General features: G+C 43.0%; 3 protein-coding genes across 7 annotated transcripts in view; 1 reads left to right on the top strand and 2 right to left on the bottom strand.

The window, feature by feature from the left end:
• Window positions 1-8,266, bottom strand: part of slx4ip (SLX4 interacting protein) — a 28,411-nt gene extending 20,145 nt beyond the window's left edge. Inside the window, exons 1-4 of one of the 3 annotated variants that reach the window (XM_040179368.2) lie at window positions 7,919-8,266; window positions 7,422-7,473; window positions 1,033-1,122; window positions 577-703 (exon numbers count right to left, since the gene is read on the bottom strand). In XM_040179368.2, coding sequence (XP_040035302.2) covers window positions 577-703; window positions 1,033-1,122; window positions 7,422-7,448 — 244 coding nt within the window. In that variant the 5' untranslated portion in view covers window positions 7,449-7,473; window positions 7,919-8,266. Of the gene's footprint in view, window positions 1-576; window positions 704-1,032; window positions 1,123-7,421; window positions 7,474-7,784 lie in introns of all 3 variants that reach the window. The other 2 variants (XM_078104059.1, XM_078104058.1) reach the window with 2 other exon arrangements.
• A 94-nt stretch (window positions 8,267-8,360) lies between these two features.
• On the top strand, window positions 8,361-12,303 carry mkks (MKKS centrosomal shuttling protein). Of its 3 annotated transcripts, none has more exons than XM_040178406.2 (5): window positions 8,361-8,651; window positions 9,105-9,515; window positions 9,898-10,079; window positions 10,396-10,506; window positions 10,929-12,303. In XM_040178406.2, the coding sequence occupies exons 1-5, from the start codon at window positions 8,531-8,533 to the stop codon at window positions 11,355-11,357; spliced, it is 1,254 nt and encodes a 417-aa protein (XP_040034340.2). In that variant the 5' UTR covers window positions 8,361-8,530; the 3' UTR covers window positions 11,358-12,303. The 3 variants fall into 3 exon arrangements, with proteins under 3 accessions (XP_040034340.2, XP_077960182.1, XP_040034338.2); XM_078104056.1 differs by having other exon boundaries at window positions 8,397-8,564; XM_040178404.2 differs by having other exon boundaries at window positions 8,397-9,515.
• A 693-nt stretch (window positions 12,304-12,996) lies between these two features.
• Window positions 12,997-20,143, bottom strand: memo1 (mediator of cell motility 1). The gene is made up of 9 exons (XM_040178409.2): window positions 19,255-20,143; window positions 18,377-18,458; window positions 18,223-18,291; window positions 17,930-18,042; window positions 17,289-17,400; window positions 16,466-16,608; window positions 16,314-16,390; window positions 15,886-15,990; window positions 12,997-15,453 (listed from the first exon to the last, which is right to left on the bottom strand). Exons 1-9 carry the CDS (start codon window positions 19,313-19,315, stop codon window positions 15,322-15,324), a joined length of 894 nt encoding a protein of 297 aa, XP_040034343.1. The 5' UTR covers window positions 19,316-20,143; the 3' UTR covers window positions 12,997-15,321.
• Window positions 20,144-20,191: the final 48 nt, after the last annotated feature.

The following is a 20,191-nucleotide window of genomic DNA, read 5'->3' as shown; positions in this document are numbered from 1 at the left end:
GTATGTGTCGGGGCAACTGTTTTTGGTGTCAACCAGTTAACTACGAGTGCGGATAAACCCAGGTGTGTCAACATCACATCACGGTTAACAAACATTAGGCATTTACGTGGACTTATATTTTGTGCCAAGTTAAACAGTGCAACACAATATAACAATTCCTATCAGCGCATGCCTCCGAGGACACACCCTGGGCGTAGAGACGCACCGTGTCCCGACTAGTTCTGTTGTCTTTCCTCCCACACTCTCCTTAAAATGGTAGCCAATAAATACTTTTTAGCCTGTTTTTTAACTCCATTCCCATGGTGCTCAGCCCTCGGTGAGTTGGGAGTTCACAGCCACGACTTAAGATATCTAAGAGTTGATGACACGCCTAAGACAGAAGACCAAGAAGCTTTCATTCCAGAGGAATGAGCAACATGTGATATCAAAAGAAATATAACAATTAAACTGATCCTAAAAGTAAACACATAGAGAAGCAACGTCTCTTGCAGTAAAACAATCAATGATAACATAAGCAGCGTTTAAGACTACTGGGCTGTAGGGCTTTGCCGTGAAAGTCACAAGATGGTGTGTCACCTTTCACAAAAAAGGCTGCGGCCGGTGCCAGCTCCTTCTTCTGTTTGTGCTGCCTTCCATTGTGGAGGGACTCTGTGTACTGCTTCACCCTCCGGTCCACGGCATCTCGAACCAGGACCGCAACCTCCTGCAGACAGTGTGCGGATGTTTCAGTACAGCAAATCGTTGTTGTTTTTGGACTTTACGGGGTAAAGATATTTGAGCAGCGCCGGGCAGACAACGGGACGGTTGAAGTCTAGAGTGAAAGGTCAGTAAGGCAACTCGACTGCTGGCCAGTTGGAGCGATTGGAGCCGTTTTGCAACAATGGAAACCGCGGGACAGACAGGCCGTGGGCTCAGAGTCATTTCGGATTCCACGCTGCTGCTTACTTTGGATAAGGCCCTGAGCTGAACAAAAGCCATATATATCCACTCACACACTTTTTCACACGCACGCCCTCCCCGCTGTGCCTGTACCTGAATGTGGTCCGCAGGAAACCAGCCGGCGTCCTCCCGGCCGCCCAGGGGCAGAACGTGGAGATCCACCAGCACGGCAAAGTTCCCACACTGTAACACAAAGGGGAGGGACACCACGGATTGCTGAGGGGCATTGAGCTCACGGACAACAAAGGAAATCAGAGTGTGGGTGATTGACAGCGAGACAAACCACAATGACCCCCCCGTGTCCTCAAACATCACCCCAGGCCTCTCACAGCAGCCCCCCCCCCACCCTCCCGCTTCACCGTCCAGCTATCTCTTTAGGAATCTCCACACAAAAAGGTACGGCCCTCTCGGTCTCCTCATATTTCCCCACGCTCAGCGTTATGGTTATTTTTCTATACACTTTAGCAATATAGACACTGCCAATGTTCCATAGGGTTATCCTCTTTGTATCAGAGTGAAACCCTTTACATCTACCCTGAAGCACTCTGCACTGTTTCTGCACTGCAACTTTTTGAGTGCTGCAGAAAGCTGAGTCGAGGGCTGCAGAGTGGATTCCTGAAGCGCTGCGTCATTGTGTCATTGACAATCAGCTACAAGGGGACAGGGGGGACAGAAATGCCGCGGCTGGTTAAGTTGCCGTTACATCTTTCTCGTGCTGGCCTGATTATAGTTTACACATGAGTGCGAAAGCTGCCCGCTGCAGGGCGCAAATGGATGTGGGTCTCGTGTGAACTTCGCCTCTCCCTGGACAAGGAAGTAATGGATGGACTGAGACCACCCACAAGATGACACAGAGGAGCAACAAGTACTGCCCCAAAACCCACCGTGATAATGCTGCAAGCGAGCAGCTGAGTGGTGTAGCAAAAACAAAGTCATGCAGAGAAAAAAAAAAACAGAACCAGATTTCAGGCTAACTGCATAAAACTGGAATAGACTGTGTACAAATAGAAGAGGTTATGCATCTAGTAACAGGGAATACTTGTTCACACTGAAGGCTTTGTTTTGGACGCTGCTCGTCCCCCGGGTCAAAGCTCTGCAGACAGATTGACTAAAGTCTACAATCCAGGCTTGAGGGACGTTCCCGCGGCTCGTTCTCACGATGACGCGACAGAAAGAATCGCTGGGGTGTGTAGTGGAAGGACTCCACCACTAAAGGGCCTAATTCGAGGAACAAGCCCATACTTACATACATACATAAGCCACAGACTCTCTCCAGTTGTCTCCTCCTCTTGTTCAAAAAGACTTATTCATTGTTATAAAAACTTGGGCTGGGAACGAATACTCAAGTGACGTCAAAAAGGCCTAACACTGGCTCTGAGCAGATCAACCACACAAATGGTTTTCTTTGATTTTTTTTTCCCCCACGAGAGCATTTTCCCTTCTCATTCTGTTTTTTGCAATAATAATTGAAGGGCAGCTGCGTCTTCGTCCTTCTACCGGCGCGCCGACTAGAGGAGAGGGCGCCCCCATATGACCAATGAGTGAATGTTTTGGAAGTTTCAGTCACAGTCGGCACACTGCTGTTCTGCAGGACATGTCAAGTCCTAAATGTGTGCCATCATGTCCTCAAGTAAGTGCCACCATCACTCTTAAGCAGACTAATGGGAAATGTCTAAATCTTATAGTCGATGAATTGAGGTGTGGTCTTCTGCTTCAGCAATCCGTAACTTGAATAATATTCTAGAAGAAAACAAACTACATAAGTCAAAACGGTGTGATTAAGCCTCAGTGGAAAATACTGACTGATACTGAATAGTTTCTGTACGAACTTCGCCAATAATTATTACTTGTTCAACAAAAACATGCTTTTAAAAAGAAAACAATATGCCATGGAGCCGAACAGAGCCCCCCCCCCTTATGTGCAAGCATGTATAAAATGTATGCATGTGGCCTGTCAGAAGAAGGCCGTCCCTGCAGATCACTATTCTCTCCATCCTTTGCCCTTTGTCTCACAGCGGTCCACGGATGACTGGTGGCCTCAGCTGGCTGCCTCCGACAATTACCAGCGCGTGGGAAAGCCGAGCCGCGGAGCGTCGGAGCTTGTCAATCAAAACACGGGCACCGACCGATGGATCCCCACAGTGGTTTCTCGGGGTTGGACTTGATACTCACCAGAGAGGTGTTGGTATCCAGGCCTTTGTTCTCGCATGTTTGAGACCTTACAAAAGCTTTAGAGATGAGCATAGCAATGCTGCTGCGGTACATGAGTTACCAGTTTCTACCAGTAAAATAAATGATGTGGAAATGTGGGGGAGAAATGTAAAAAGGACCTCCATGGATATGCTGCATGCATAGTTTATATGGTTGCTGCATCGGACTGCTGGCCGATGAGAGGTGTTTCTAATATTCTATCCCTTGTGTTAACCCTGATGAGGACCACAACACCTTCCTTCTTGGGGTACATGGCTCAGAATTACACGAGCTAATTGGAGCTGAAAAGAGCGATACACAAGGTTGATTTGATCAATACCCTGGAACGGAGGGAGCAGTTCACTGGGACGCAGAAGGGTGAATCCCCTAAAGTGGTTTCAGAGTCCGTGTGTTGGGCTGAAAGTCAGACATTTAGCAACCCTTAAGACTAACTTCTTCTTATCACATTAGAGCAGCAGACAACGCTCCACCGTGAACTGGACATCGGCGGGCCTCTTACACAACAGCAGCATGTGATTCCCTGGGCTTTATTAAGGGGATTCTGTCAGCAAAGCTAATGCAGTTATACTAATAAAGAAAAAATGGTGAGATCAGGTGGAGCGCCAAATTTGCTTGTCCAAACTTGGATTCAAGGCTGAGCTGCTTAGGTGCAGATTGGGGCAGATAGGACACAAAAGCAGAAGAATCAAATGTTTCACAAAGGCTCCGACTACAATCACATCACGTGGTACTAATTTGTCACCTCCCATCACAAAGAGTGACCAGCGGATCTCTAGTCTGAACTCTGCCATGAACTATGACCTCGGCTACTCTTTGGTGAGATCTCTGCAAGCAGCCCAACCCTCTGGATGCCGGTGACACAGAACACTAGAACCTTCTCTTCCTCGGGCCGAGCAATTTTAAAAGCACCTCAGCAATCCAGTGTGCTCCATGAAAGAGTGAAAACAAAAGAAATGCCAGATTAACTACTTCCGTCTCTCAGCAAATACCCACACATGCCTTTCTCTAGAACACAATCTCTTCAGTACCATCAGCAGGACCCTGACGGATTTCATTAACTGCGCATATTAATTTAGCAAATTCATGAGCTCGCCTACTTTCTGTTATTTGCTTTCACGCATTTCCGGCAATACTCTGTGCAACAGTGGTAAAGAAAGGTTTGAGAAAGGGCTGCATTCTAGAGGAAGTTACTTCTTTCAAACATGCTAAAGTGGGCCAGCGCTGCTTTGTTCTCTGCCTTGCACAGGTCTTTGAGAGTTATGAACAGAGGCTGAAGGCTGAATGAGAGGCGGCAAGGAGCGCTACTTAATACCAAATCCTTTATTGTGCCATCTTTTGTATGCTGTCACACAGGGAATGAAAAGGACTGAGTCTTCCTGCAGGCTCAGCTCAACTTTGCAACCCTAATTCTCCCCACTGCCAATCTGATAAGCATGACCTGTTGGGAAAAAGAGGGTTAACAAAGACAAAAACATGAGAAAGAGACCGAAGCTATCCACAGTCCAAAGCACAACATGAGAGAGTACCAACGTTTTCGGTCTATAAAAATACACAAATCCTGACTCAAACCCACTGACAACTCCTGTCTCTTTCTGGTCTATATCACTCTCAGTTAACAAAACACTCCAACTTCCCTTATCGCGCTCCCAGACCTTGCTCTCCATCCTCCCCGGCCCGGGCTGCACAAAGCTGGGCATGGGGCCCAAACTCTCTGAGCGGCCTCACCCACCTCCACACCTTGCTGCCCTTTGCCATTGCTATCGCACCGTATAAGAACCAGACCTTCTCGGACTGCACTTAGAGGCTAACACTAACCAGCCGCAGATGTTTACATTGGGAACCAAGGGGCAGCACTCACTCACTCAATAAAACTTGCGTCTGTCCTACTCTCTCTTTGTCTTTCATTTTTTCTGACTTTCGCTCTCTTTCTGCAAGTCTACAAAAGGAAGCCAGGGGAACTTTTTAGATGTGTGGGTGTGACAATCTTGCTCTCTGGCTTTACTTTATTTTGGCCTCATTTCCAAGCTGTTACTGTTCTGTGAGTCACCTGGATTTCCCCTTTTAAAGACAATTCTCTTTTCCAATTCCTCTAACAGCAAGATACTTAGCGGCGAACCATGAGACTTATGAGCAATATTCAAGACAATGCAATAGTTTTCTAGTTTGTAGAAGTATTTAGTGTGCAAAGCCCGCGTCATTCATGTGGATTTTAGCACACCGGAGTTTCTTTACTTGATGGTGAAAAAGAGACACAACCCAGGAGTGGAATTTCAGAAGCAAGAACAGACAGGAATATCTCCAGGTAACACTAGGCAAACAAAACGCAGCCACAAGAAATTGTTAGATGGAGAAATAGAGGGCTGAGGGTTTGGCCACATAAGGACAAAGTAGGGCAGCGCTGGAATGAAAGAAGAGATTTTTCTTTAAATTATTTCCACTTTTGTTTCCCAAAGGTGAAAAAGTGACTACATTTTTCTAATCAGACTGCAGTGATAGTGCAGAAAGGACAGATGTATGGTGCGACAACAGTACTGAGCAGCACATAAACCCATGACATTAAACTGCTCTGTGATACCTCAATCTTTTTATTCTAAAAAAAACCTTTTGGTTTCCGTCTCGAGATGGTTAGAAAGTCAGCAGTGCATATTGCTAATAGAAGGCAGATTGCAGGGCTCTGCAGCAGTAATGTCCTGGCAGACAGGCAACCGCTTCAGTGGATCAGTGTTGGCCTGCAGGCCCCTTTCGGGAGGTCTGAGAAAGTGGCAGGTCCCTATATTGTCTTAAGCCTATTTAAGAGGGAGCATGCCAGCACCTCCTGTAGTTTCACAGACAAAAGGAGGGAGCTGATTTTAACATTTTAGGAGAAAGAAAGACAAAAAACACTGCCGTACGTCCTGCATGTTATCGTAAATCAAACAACTTAACACATAATAGAAAGCAATCCTTGCTCTGTTGTAAGCTGTCAAACTGAGTCTGCAGCATGCCTTTGTGAAAACAATGTCTCCATGCAGATGTTTGTTCTTTAATATCCTTCAAAGTGGATTCAATTATTAAACAACATGGACGTAGTTCCTAGTAGGTGTACAGGCTGCAGCCTTCAATGCTGTTGTTCGGACTCATCCCTTCTGACAAACGGCGTGTTCGTGGTTAGTTGGTTGAGCATGGTAGAGGCTGTGACCATTTTCTCAGGGCAGAATAACACAGGGTTCAGGGTTTTACTCTCCCACTACCAGCTGAGGGGGGTGGTGGGGGAGCCTGTATGCAGGCATGCATATGAAACAAATAAAAGGGAGTGAGCGCAATATCTGCTCAACTAGGTACACATGGCATTACAGAGGATGTCAGAGATCAGCACAAATGTCTGCAGCCCTCATGCAAAACTCTCAATAAATGAAACATCAACAAAAGAGAGACCAGCAGCTTTTCCTGCACTTAACAAAAACATCTGATGTGCATTATTCCTGACAGAGCATCAGACTGAGGATGAACAACGTGGCTTTTTAATAGAATGAGTTTCCCCTGCTATGTATGGCTATGTCCATTAACAAAAGACTCTCATGGAGGCAGTCAGTTGAGAAAGGTGAGCAGAAACTCTGAGTTACTGTTCTAAGGGATGAGTGGCAATTTGCAACATGTACCTGCACTTCCCTCTAGTGGCCAAAGTATAAGCTACTAAAAAAGGCAGCATGTTATTAGAAGACTTCCTGTGTTGCACATTTTCAACAACAGCTTGTTCAACAGAGACACATTTTCTGTAACTGGTGTATGTTGACGTTGGTAGTAACAATAATGATGATTTTTTATTTTGAATGCCTGGAATGCCACCTTTAAAAACTGAAATGAAAAACAGATTTCTTCTTTAGTAGGCTTAGTCGTTTAGTTGTATCTTTTGAGCATTTCATGAGTGAAGTTTTGTGATCAATGAAAAGTTGGGTAATATGACTAGTGGTGATTCAAGTTTACTGAGGAAGGCCCTGAGCAAATATGATGATGAAGTTATTACAAGTTGCCCAAAACCCTTCAGAAGAATACAGTAAATGTAAATATGGGGCAAAAGAATAACTTCTTATTCAATTTTGTTTTTTGTCTATGTATGTAGTCAATTACAGATTAAATTGTAAATTCATGTAAAGCTGAAATTGTATTGCTGTTGCACATAAACATTGAATACAATCCCATACTGTTTAAATAGAATTATAATATAAATTGTATTAAATTACAATATTTCAACGCTACAATAAATGTATGTGACATATTGAATTTCTACTTACCTTAATGGCAAATTTGAGAGGAGCCATTGAATTGAACACAGCAGTCAGCTACCTGAAACAAGTTTATAGTCATAGATTACATTGCAAGAAGTAGCCGAGACACAACACAACATACAACTCAGATATGCTTAGTTTATCATCGGCACTTAACCTGTCTAAAGGTCCACAATGAACCGACATTAAAGTGCTATCCATCTCTCTAACAGATTCACTGGTAGATATGGTTTATAAATAGTTACATAGCATTATATTTCTTACAGACATGTATTAGGGTTAAACAAATACTGTCATTTTAGCCTTGACGCTAAGCTAAACAAGTGTTCGTTACACAGTTAACGTTATTAGGTTTATTACGTTTGTTACCAAAAAACAAAATGATGAGCCTCAACGCCAAGCCGCCATTATCAAACGACACGTGAATGACACTACAAAGGTGTAATAAACAAATGTGTGGTATACAACGTTGTACAACAACGTGACAGATTTCATACACATACCGCCAGCAGTTTTGAATTAACTGACCGTTGAGGCGGCAGGAGATGACGTCACTTTAGTTCGCAGGTGAATAAGTGCAAAACGAGGGTGAGTCGCAGTTTTTTGAATTGGCAAAAAAAACGAAAAACTGTAACCAACCAACTGTGGATTATTCTTGTGTATTGTTATTGAGTTTTAAATAGATTATCTGTGGTTACCGCAGCCATTTGTAAGATTTGCAAGAGAGTGCGACTGTATGTCGAATAGGACCCCGCTACAGCATAACGCTGTTGGCGCTACCATGGAAACGAGTGCCGCAGTGAAAGAGCCTGTTTTGTTCGCGAAATAATATAACCTCGAATTGTACCTACGTGTTATTTTTATTATTTAATAGCATAGATAATATAAAAATGCACCTTATTAATGTGTTTTCATTAAAAATATAAATGTTTCATTCCAAATTTGCTTATATTTTTGTCAGGCAATACAAAAAGTCCCACTATCCAAATCGAAGCTCACGGCAAGCACGGGAGATTACTGTGGAGGATGATGGATGTCATTTCCTATCAAATATCAGTTACTGAACTGACTGTTTAACGTTATAACCAGTGTTCTTTTGTTTTGTTGCTTCAGTGATGTCTCGACTCGTCCAGAAGTCTCCATCTCTTTGTACGGATCTACTATTGGACAACTCTGATATTTGTACCAAGCTTTATTTGCTGAGGCAGCTTCTGAAATCGTGTTTTGGCCCAACAGGTAGACTTAAACAAGTTCATAACAATATTGGAGGACACGTTATAACCACCTCCAGCTCATCCGTTCTCCTTCCAGCCATTTCCTCCTCGCAGTCTTTTATCAATCTGATAAAAACCTCGATTCTGAACCACGTTTCTCGCTTTAGTGACTGTGGCTTGTTTGCGGCCATTCTTTGTTTATCTCTTATTGAGCAAGCAAAACAGTCTGGCCTCCGTTTCAGTGTGGCTATCAAACTGAACAAGCATCTGCTGGGATTGTGCACCGGTTACCTGCAACAGGAAGATTGTGGTTGCAAAGTTAAGCTCGACTTCTGCAGCAGTCATAACTTGATCACATTAGCTCGCAGTATTATCTCCAGCAAACCAGCATGCGTGCTCACTGAGTCAGAGGCACTTCACATCAGCAAATTGGCTGTACATGCGTTTTTGCTGACAGTTCCCTGTAACCGCCCAGGTGAAGTCCGCCTTGGCAAAGCAGTGACCGTCTCTGTCGAAGGCCATCCTGTGCTGAACTCCGCAGTGTTTCCAGGTCTACTGGTGGACGCGCCTGATGTCTCGGGCATCGACGAGTCAGAGAACATGCGTTCAAATCCACTGCGCGTGGTGTTGTTCAGCGCATCTCTTGCAGGAGACCTCTCTGACCTGGGAGATGGGATATTTGACGTGCACCCAGGCGTAGACACGGACTTGCAGATACTGGATCGGCTCTTGGAGCTGGTCAAACAGGTGGTTGAAGATGAAGTGAAGCTCTTCGTGTGCCAGAAGGTCATTCACCCGGTTGTGCAGCAACACCTAAAGAGTCGTGGTGTCATAGTGATCGAAAGACTGGGAAACCCTCTCATGGAGACACTTACTCAGCTGACAGGTAGGCCCCTAAATGTCCTAAATCCATTGTTTTGGATTCATATCCTATAGACATGCTTTTATAAACCACAGGGATTATACTTTTTTTTGACATCCAGAAGTTTTCAAAGATGCTAAATGGTTTGTTCCCTGAATATCTGTGTGAGCCACAAGAGCTTCATTTAACCACTGAAACAAGTCGATGCAGGATTTATGCATGTATGATCGGATTTGATTTAACCATGAAGCTACTTAATGCTAATAAATGCTTTGCCGTTTCAGCCTTCTTGCACACCTGAAATGTAAAATGTACATATGGATAGTATATTGTTTAGGTATATCCTTCACTGTTATTTTTCACTGGTGTGAGGTCTTCCTAATTTTCTGCCCACTTTAATGAATAGGGGCTCAACCTGTGGCCACATTGCACACCACAATCCCAGCCAAGGCCTACGGAGAGGTGAGGGATCTCAGTATTATTCACTTTGGATCCAGGACAATGCTGCAGTTACACCCTCCTGGGGAATCGTCGATCTGCACGATGATCCTTTGCCACAGGAACGAGACTATGTTGGGTGAGCTGAAGGTGAGATACAGTGAGGAATGATGGGGAATATACTGTTCTATAGAGAAAGAGAGAGGCGCACAAGAAGCGGATAAGCAGATACAGTATATTGTCAGCCTGGTAAAGCTCAATTGGTACAGAATAATGTTTTATCAAAGCAGACAAGCGAACAATTCAATCATTCTGCAGCACCTTTGTTAAAAGCATCCGCTGAGTTTATTTAAAAAAACATAATCAGTGCTTTTGCATCCAGACATCTCCTTGGAACGCAAGTAATTGTGAGGCAAACGTGAAGGATACACTGGTGTTTTCATTTGTATTTGTGTGACTGTTAAAGGTGGCGTTCCAGAAGACTGAACATGTGTTGAGGCTCACCCTGAGAGAACCATCGGCCCTACTTGGAGGTGGGTGTACAGAGACCCACTTAGCTGCCTACGTCAGACACAAGGTGAGATCCAGTATTAAAGATTTCTGCTCTTGTTCCAAACATAATCCTCATATTGGTGCTCTCTGAGAAATTGAGACATAAATTGGCATTGTTTGATGAATTATAAGGGTAAAGTTGCTGAAGTCCTACTATGTAAATAAAATGATCTACCTGCTCTATGGTGTGCAGTATTATCACTGCTGACGTGGTAGTATCCCCTTCAGACTGACACATGGGGACACATTAGTTCAGTGACTCTGGTCGCGATTAGGTTTAGGCAATCGGATGTTTCCTGCTCAGAGCACACTGCAGCAGGTAGAAATCAAAGATCAAATAACATTAAAGACTTGCTAAACAGATCAAAATCTATATTGAACGCATAGATCGCAACTGCACTACACATGATTTCAACATGTTGTCATTATGGTATATTTTTATCTCAGAGCATGCAAGAAGTCCCAGAGACCTTATCGGCCCTCGGCTGCTCACAGGCGGAGCTGCTTCTGGGCGCGGGCGGATTCTGTCGCTCTCTGGAGTCTGTCGCCGCAGCGTTGGAGCACGACGGCGGGAATTCTCTCATGGATCTGACTCACGCTCACCATTGGACTCACCCTGCAGATGTTATGAGAGAACACCTGGATGAGAGCTTGGGCTTCTGTGGCTGTGGACTGATGGAAGGTAGCCCAGAACAGAGGCGGGCTTACCTAAACACCAATTACCCACAATTCTCACCTGCACCTCTGTCTAGAGATACAGCTGTGCAGCCACGTGTCCTTGACTCCTTCGCGGCTAAATTCAATGCCTTGCAGGTTGCTGTAGAAACGGCTAATCTTGCACTGGATGTGCGATATCTAGTTCAAGATATAAACTAGTGAATGAATGCTGTTTTTTATTTTTCAAAAGTAATATTCTCTTTAGACGCTAGGTGTTTGCATTGTCTTGTCTAAAAATCTGTCAGTGCATTTACCTCTTTGTTAATATATATATATATATAAATTTAGCTAAAGAAAAGCCAAGCCAGTCTGGCCGGGACCGTCCTCCCCGGAGGAGGGAGTCCCATGTGGCGCCGTGAGCAGGTCTGTGTCTTCTTGTGATGGACCAGGTGTCTCAGTCTCCCACAGCTGACAAAGCTGAGCCAGTCCTCGCAGCAGTGCATCTCGCAGTGTTGCAGTTACCTTTGCCTTTTAATACTAATCTTAGTTGTTTGTTTGTTTTCAAATAGATTTAAACAACCTCTTTTGCTCTTCTCGAAGCAATTAGATAAGTATGTTAGAATCTGAAATGCAAGTGCTCCCCTTCACACCGTGGGTGCCAACAGCTTTTTCAAAGCTATGATTGGAGCAAACCGCATTGCATTTAATCTGTTTTGAAGTCGTTGCTGAAATCGTCCCTTTCCTGTGTTTTTTTTTTTACTTCTTAAAGGAAATTCGGGGTGATTCTGGAAGAGGCGATGACTATAAAGGAACCTTTTCCTGTCCTACACCTTATTACCAATGATTGAGAGGGAATAAGCGAGACACTTGCACAAGATAACCGACTAAACTCACCCTAACTTCACAATAAAGTCATTAGAGCGGCTTATAAATGTTCTTCAGTGTTTAAGTAGCAGTGAGATGAATGTGATTGTAAGAGCCTAAAGTGGATATATATGTTGGCATGACGCCCCCTTCCTTTTTTCTTATGACGTCATGTTTACAGCAGGTGCACTTTAGATGGGCTGAGCAGGCACGAGGTCACAGTTTTTCTAGCGGGTGACGGAATATGTTTTTGTATGTTTTTTAACGCTTTATTTTCGCGGAAATAAACACCAATCTAAAAGAATATAAAGCTTCCAGTCATTCGCGTCAAGGAAATGTATCAGTGTGTCTGCAGCTCAATTGCGGCTTAATAATGTTCGTGACGGAAGGAACGCCGCTACAGTGATCTTAAACATTCCGTCTAACAATCTGTCTAAATAGAACAAAACATGTGACTATAGATCCTGATCTGATGCTGCTAGTCTGGAAACGTGTGTGAGGTGCTGCTCTGTTAGCTGTATTGTAGAGCAGCAATCAGCTTTTTTCACTGCACCCAAATTCAGTTGCACAGATTCATACACTTTAACAGGAATCGGTAGAAATGCTTTAAGTGGGTCAGATTCACAGACTATAGTTTTCTATTGTGGTTTATTCTTAATTACCAGTTTGTAGTAATGTTCAGTCTTTGCTTAAACTGTTTTGGGACGTGTTGCTTCAATTTCCTGATCATTTTTTAGATGTAGCCTCTTTGACTTTATTTAGGATGGTGGGCTAAATAACTGAAACGCCTCTGAAAAGTACAATATAGTTCAATAGCAACACAAAGTTGAATCAACAACATTCCAAATGCAGAGAATAGATGTTTTTTTTAAATGCTGAATTGCTCAAAGGTAAGAGGCAAATAACCCCACCCAATTTAAACTGATTAGATTAAACCATGAAACCATCGTTTTCTATGATTGTAAATAATTGAAGAACAACACCAGAGCAGACACGCTTTTCAGTACATTTTACTCGTTTCGTAACATGAATCCATGGCCTCATCTCAAGAGCCTTTCGGGATGCTTTGTCAGTGGAACCTGAGATTAAAAAAAACTCCATTAAGGGAGTTGTTAAGTAGTATATTTGGGGTTTGTGACGTGTAAGTTCCCATTCTCCAAGCGAAAAGAAAAACCATTTCGAAAAAAAGACAAAGAACAATCCATATCAACAGTGTTGAGGTTCAGGCTTTTTCCTCTCCGCAGGAATGAGGTGAGGTGGCGTAAAAGAAAACACCACTCCCTGCTGGAGATAAGGAGATAACAGTTTGCGCTATTCTTGACCTACAGATGACGGGGACAGGTCACACACACCGAGCTGGACACATTGGTGGACACTAGGAAAGCAGGCGGCTACATGGGGGGGAAACAAAAGCCCAAAGTACACCAATGACAATAAGACTATAAGTGAGAATACACTTCACACGTATGTGTGCAACAGTGATGAAAGGCACAATAGCACAGCGTGTCATGCTTTACTAGTTTCCCTTGAATTAGCGCCAGAGGTCAAGAGGTCATCTTTCAGTCAGACGTTGCAGCTTAATGCCAAGTGCAAGAACACTTCTGTTGCCGAGAGGGCCGGACCAACGTTAAGGGGACTGCATCAGTGAAGGCCTGTCAGCTGTATTCAAATAACAGACATGACGTGCTGCCTGTCGTGTTGCCATTGAAAGCCCGAAAGTGGCGCAATGGATCATCAGGTTCTTGCGTTCAGCTTTTGTGCGTAGCTTGTTAATCTTTGAGAAGAAATCGGATCATTTCAGGCAGCAGGACCACATAGCATACAGTTTTTCTGTATGCTAAGTGATCCTTATGCTAGACATTTAATCAAGTAAATATGTTTTTTTTAATAGATTCCAAACTACAGCATAAAACTACTATCTCTTTCTTAAAAACTGACCGAAAAGCATTCAGACTTTGTGCTGATCTTAGAACACTTTTTATCTTGTTTTTTTTACCGTGTCTAAATGATAAATGGCTGCCTCGAGAGATACTGAAGTCTTATACACTCAGAGGCCACTAAACTGGAAAGCAATTCTTTAAATAAATGATTTCTAATAACTTTTGGCATTCTTAAATCAAAATATATCAACAGAAAAAGATAAAATCCCTAACGAACAGATCTAATAACATTTCCAACAACTTAAGCAGATCAAGTAAGCTTTTAACTTTTTGGTCAAACCGAAACAAAAGCTTTGCCGCTTTTACAGAACTGAATGTGTAACAAAAGACATTTTGTACAAGTCTAACAAATAGTGTTCACTCAAATCTCCTGACAGGTCCTTAACTAAAGAGATTCAAGGGGACAGTGTAAACAGGTTTAGAGAAGACAGTGTTACTTTACACAATATCCAGCTTTGATTACATTGCTGTAGTTCTCCAACTGGATTCTGGCCCCCTGGAAAACACATCTGTCCTGCTACAATAATATGACTGGAATCTGGAAGAAGTTTATTGGCCAGATGAAGTTGATGCTTTAGGTGACAACAGCGCGTTTTGTTTTTGTTTGAATCTACAAACTACTTGAGTAAATACTATCACGTCTAGAAAAACTACTGATAAAGGGAGAAATAAAAGGAATAAAATATGAAATAAAGATTATATTTGATAAACTAAAACTAATAACATTTTTGGTTTTATACAGTAGGGGAGTTAATGGACCTTTTTGGGTGCAGCCCTTTGTTAACGAATAGCATGTGTTGAGCAATGATTGACACCAACTATGACACTTCTTCAGAGTTTAAGTTGCATGTAGCATGAAGCAGTTAGTCAAAATACTCCATTTTTCTTTCTGGCAAAATTTTTAAAAGCTCCATAAGATCCGCAATTTTATTTTCACTCCTTTTCTGAGGCAAATTACATGAGCAGAGATCGCCAAGATCCCAAATGTAACCGTTGCATTATTACAACTCAAATCCATTGCTTTTTCAGGAAAACCAAACGGAACTTAACCCAAGTAGCATCTCGCCCTCCCAGCGTTTACTCAGAGACAAAATAATACGCGCTCTTCCATTCTTCAATCTGTCGAACCTCCATTATCTCAAAACTGCACTTCAAGCTAAATATTTCAACCATAAATTTCTGAGACACCACACTTAAAACTGAGAGGAGGATGGAACAAGGTGGAGGAGAGACAGCAAAAGAAGACTACATTGGCTTTGTTTCTACGTCCTTCCTGCAAATAGTGGGTGTAACTGTGGGGTGGGGCAACAGAGGGGGTTATGGAGATAGATAGTAGGGGCCGGACGGCGGCGCTGCAGTGGCCCCGGCGGAAGTTGACCTCAATGAGCGATGAGGGCCCCAGCAGCGTAACTCACGGAGCTGTCCTGCCAGTTCCTGCACTCACTGGACTGGGCGTAGTTCAGGAAGGAAAAGTTCATTTCTACACCAGACTTCCGCAGCTCCGCCACAGCCTGCAAAAACAGTAACAGCTGCACTTAGTCGCGCAATAAGGATGGAAGGTCTCCGTCTCACAACAGGAGGTTTTAGTCCCAACAAACACATTTCTGTTAGTCTGCCCGGCATGTTGACTCTTCACTAAGCTCTTTCCCCATTTAAAGCACATCTACTCTAACTGTACATGGCCTGCCAACCTTCAGACACCTACTGAAGGCCATACTCTACATTCAAAGGTGCCTTGATTTATCCTTTACCAAGCAAAGGACACAGGAGTTTAAAAAGGATGGATACAACTGTTAATGTTATTATGAACTAAATGTGCAAAAACGGAGAACTCAATGAAGACCATCAGTAACGACGGACAGGAGAGCTTAGCTGACTCATCATTATCTACATGAAGTTAAACAGTGAAACACCCGGTGAGGCTGTTCTTCTGTGATACTTACGTTGAGCAGCACTCCAATCGGGTGACGCCCACAGATGGTGTTGCGGTACTTCTTCAAGTAGTTGGTGAAAGACATGGGATCCAGCTGTTCAATAATGCCCATCCCCTTTACAAGCAGACAAAGGGTCACGTTTTGATGTTGTTTTGTCAGGTTACGCTTCAACATATTTATGATTAGTTAACCCCCCTACGGTTGTGGATTATTTCAGTTTGCTGTGTTCAAGATATCCAGCTTCAGTATCACAAAAAAATACTATCCCCTTCTATATTCCAATTTTCTTAAACATTGTGTATTTTTTTGCAGATACATTGAAGTTAATAGTAACTTAATGACTTCATTTATTCCCACCTGTGCATGTCACTGATAATAATTTTTCAATATTTCCCATAATGACCTCACAACTGAATCAAATATATGTCGGTGGTTACCATTTTATCAAGATGCTCGATAGACCTGTAGATCTCCCCCTGAGATTCATCGTAGTACGTGTAGCGGAACCGCTGACCTTCAAAAGGGAATCACAAAGATAAGACTCTCGGAAAAAAAATCATTTTTAGTGCTTATCTTTGTCGATACTTACCCCAGTGGCAGAAGTCGGATGAGATAATGAAAAGGTTGGAAGGGTCTGCCAGGTACTTGCTGAGCAGCTTCCCATACTCCTGTTCCTTGGACTCACTCAGGGCCCCGACGAGCACCGGGACGATGCTGAACTCGTCTTTGTGGCTGCAACATCAGACAATTGAACAAAGAGCTTGAGTACAAAACTGCACCTCCCTTTCAAAATGATTAAAATAGGAATGGAGGGGTGGGGGGAAAAAAGATCTTGATTAATACGGTTTTATCTTCCATAGAGCACCTATCATTGAAAACAAAAGGCCGTCTGCCGGCCTGCTACGTGATGGGCATCACTCCTGAGCAGCTAACCTAACCTTACTTTACTTTACTAGTGTTTCTGCTCAGTCAACATCACAGGCTTCTATTCAAATGTATGATGTCATGCTTTGACCACTTGTACTCATTGAACAGAACACAATACACATTCCATCCAATGATGTCACACTATTTCACTGATCTACAAGTGACTGGGACATACCAAAATATGCTGGAATTCGATAGCAAAGACAAATAAGACAAAAGAAAAATACTAGCAAAAAAACATGCATGTAAAACATACAAGATTAAAAAAACAGTCTATAAAAAGGGGGGTTTTCAGGAAGTAAATACATTAATCACATTTGTTGGAGCAGTGTTTGAGAAATACTGAATGTATATATATATATATTTTGTTTTATTAGAATAAAACTCCACAGGGCACCTTTAAGAAAAAGCTTCATCCCGCAAGGCCGTTCCCTCTGTAACTGTTGATTCTTTAGTTCAATGAATGCCACTTCTATATGCATTACCTCTCCATGGCTTTAGCAGTGTAAGGCAAGTGCATTTCAATACTGTGCTCATCTTCATCTGTTTGCAGACTCATCCGCTCAAACAACCCAGTTTTCCAGAGGTCAGCATAAACTGTAAAACAGAGGTGAGTTTCACTTTAATTTGTGCATGTTATGATGACAGTGCGTACTGATTAAGTGGTTTTTGGAGCTGCACACTCAGTTTTTTCTAAAAACCTCATCATTGACAAAGCCATTATTAATAGTGAGGGAACTCTCTGGTCCCTGGCAGATGGAAACAGTGTATCACCAATGTAAGACTGCTTAAGGTCTGTATGTTGGAGCTCTGGTCAGGCTACGATATATCAACCACAACTAAGAAAGGGTAACTCTGGGTTTGTTTTGATTTGAGTGGTTTTACAGTTACTTAAAGAAGGTGTTTGTCTCATTAGGTTTTGGCAGTGTTTAGAAATGGCCACTACATTCTACACTAAACGACGCCTGAACTGCAATCCAAACTGGCTAAGCACTACCTAATACGACCCTTAAAGTACTGTCCTGAATAAATCAACTCATTAGCAAGCAATAACATGAAAGATTGAGGGACAAACGCACACAAAACAAGTAGAAATCACAATGTCATGAGTGAAAACAGTGAATACCCTTGTGGTCGATTCTCAGGTCATAGAGAGGTGTTCTATAGATCTCTGCAGGTGACAGGGCACAGCGGGAGAGGGGCACATGGTGTGATGGTCCCAGGATGAACACCCTACGACTGAAGGGCAACAGGATTTTTATCTCACTGACTCTATTCACAAAAAGGCACACCACCAGCACTATTCTACCAGCTAAACGAACATCTGTTCACTCTGTGGGGAGAAAGTTAAGATGAGACAAAGATAATTACAAAGCATTTTCTTACATAAGAAATGAAGATGAAAAGTGAAGGGCTTACGTAACAGAGGGATCAACCTGCTTGTAGGCATGTGCTGCACAAGCACCACAGTAGGTGTACCCAGCATGCCTGCAAACAGAAACATGTCAAAATAGATTGAGTCAGCACCACAGATACTTTTGAGGTGTTCGGATTGTATTAGACGTGACCTTACGGCGCTATGATGGCTCTTGCAGGTCTGATCGTAGACTCTGCTTTGGACAGCCAGCCTTCTAGTTGTGCGTTCAGCTGGGATCCTGAAAGGGAACAATTTAAAAACAAAAAAATGTTGTGGTAGAACCGTAAGATCTACCTTCAGATTTAGCTCACAGACAAATATTTGGTTTACGGTTATCATAAGAGGAACATTTGTCCCGTCGGAAACCGTTATAGCTATTACTAATGCGATAAGGTCTAAGAATTTCGTTGTTTTACAAAACAAAATGAAAATTAGCAGCTAGCTCGTCAAATGGGAGAAGCGGTGCAACATGCAGCTTTCCTGCCCGGTCCTTTGATTCATGGCAGCTAAAGTTAACTTAATAAAACCAGGATCAGAGATCAACCAAACCACCAAAATACTGGCGGCTTAACCTAAAATTGTTTTGGGTTCAGTCTTACTTTAACATGATAGGAGGTAACGAAGCAAACGAAGTTTGTTATTGTCAAACGCTTGTATTTGTTGTCGGGAATTATGGGCAGCAGATTTCTGCTGGCTTTAGACGATTTAAATCGACCATCTGTGAAGGGGAAGAGCTGGATAAGCTCCAACTCAACCAAAACCCAGATTGGATAATAGAGACGAGGCTGTCAACAACAGCCAACTTAATGTTAGCTAACTAGTCGACTTTTCATCAGATGGATTAGCGTTACCACCTTAACGTTAGCCTTCAAGCCAATCCATGAATTCGACAGTTTATGTAATTCTCAACATTCGGGCGATTATACAAAAATAAACAGTAAAATCAATAAAACGGATTACCCTGACAAAAGTCAACAGCTAACGTTAGCTAACAGTACGTATGCTAACGTGGACGGTGTTCCGTTGACAGTTACCCGAAGCAGAGTACCAGCTCCCGGCATGACTTGCTTCTCTGCACACCACTCGGTTCGACATCTTGGTTCCCAAGCTGCCTATCTTGGTTTGCTTTAATCTTGACAGGCAACAAAAAAAGTAAAATCGCAAGTGTCAGCTAACCAAGAGGAGAACCAATCCCAGCTAGCTGACTTGCTCGTTAAGACAAAGGGAAGCTCGACCGAGGAGACAGCTCGGCTAACGCCAGCTGGCTAACAAGCTAGCTGCTGTTGTTGTTGATGCCGGTTGAAGAGTCAGCAAGAGGGAAGCTAACGCGAGCCGGTCGGGCCGTCTGGCGCTGTTGTCTTGCAAATTTGGAAAGGCGCAAAATTAAAAATGTTTTGAATGTGGTGATATATTAATGTAGCCAGAAGACAAACAACAGAACAACAGCTGTCACAGCAGGAATCAGAGGATTATTGGTTTGCCTTCGTCTTCTTCTTCGTCGTTTAGTTCGACATCCAGCTCGTGGGCGCATTACCGCCACCTTCTGCTGCACAGAGTGTAGCGCAGACAATATACGTTTTGCCACTTCGAAATTCCTCTTTAGCTCCCCCGGGTCAACACTCACTATCCTGTCTATCCTGTTATAACTCCTTGACGTCCCATATTCTGTGCGTCCACCTTCCCTGTGTTTGACAATCTAAGACGTCCATCTTTTCTGCCTCCTTTGTGCTTTCTCAGGTTGCATATTTCACCAATAGGTTGACATTAAAACGGGGAAATTCTTTTAACAGCACAACTGGTCCATTCAGCTTCCTTTGGTGAGTTTTTTTATTTTTGTATAATATTCAAACTTTAATTTTTGCCAAGAAATCCACTGTATATATTTGGACTATTACGTTTTTTCGAAAAGTGATATGATGGAGAATAACCAACTCATAAAAAGCTCAAAGCAGGGTTGTGTGCACGTGACTG

Source organism: Gasterosteus aculeatus, chromosome 6 (assembly GCF_964276395.1).
Source record: "Gasterosteus aculeatus chromosome 6, fGasAcu3.hap1.1, whole genome shotgun sequence".
Classification (NCBI taxonomy): Eukaryota; Metazoa; Chordata; class Actinopteri; order Perciformes; family Gasterosteidae; genus Gasterosteus; species Gasterosteus aculeatus.
Note: the sequence above shows the minus strand (reverse complement) of the source record. Positions and strands in the feature narration are given on the sequence as shown.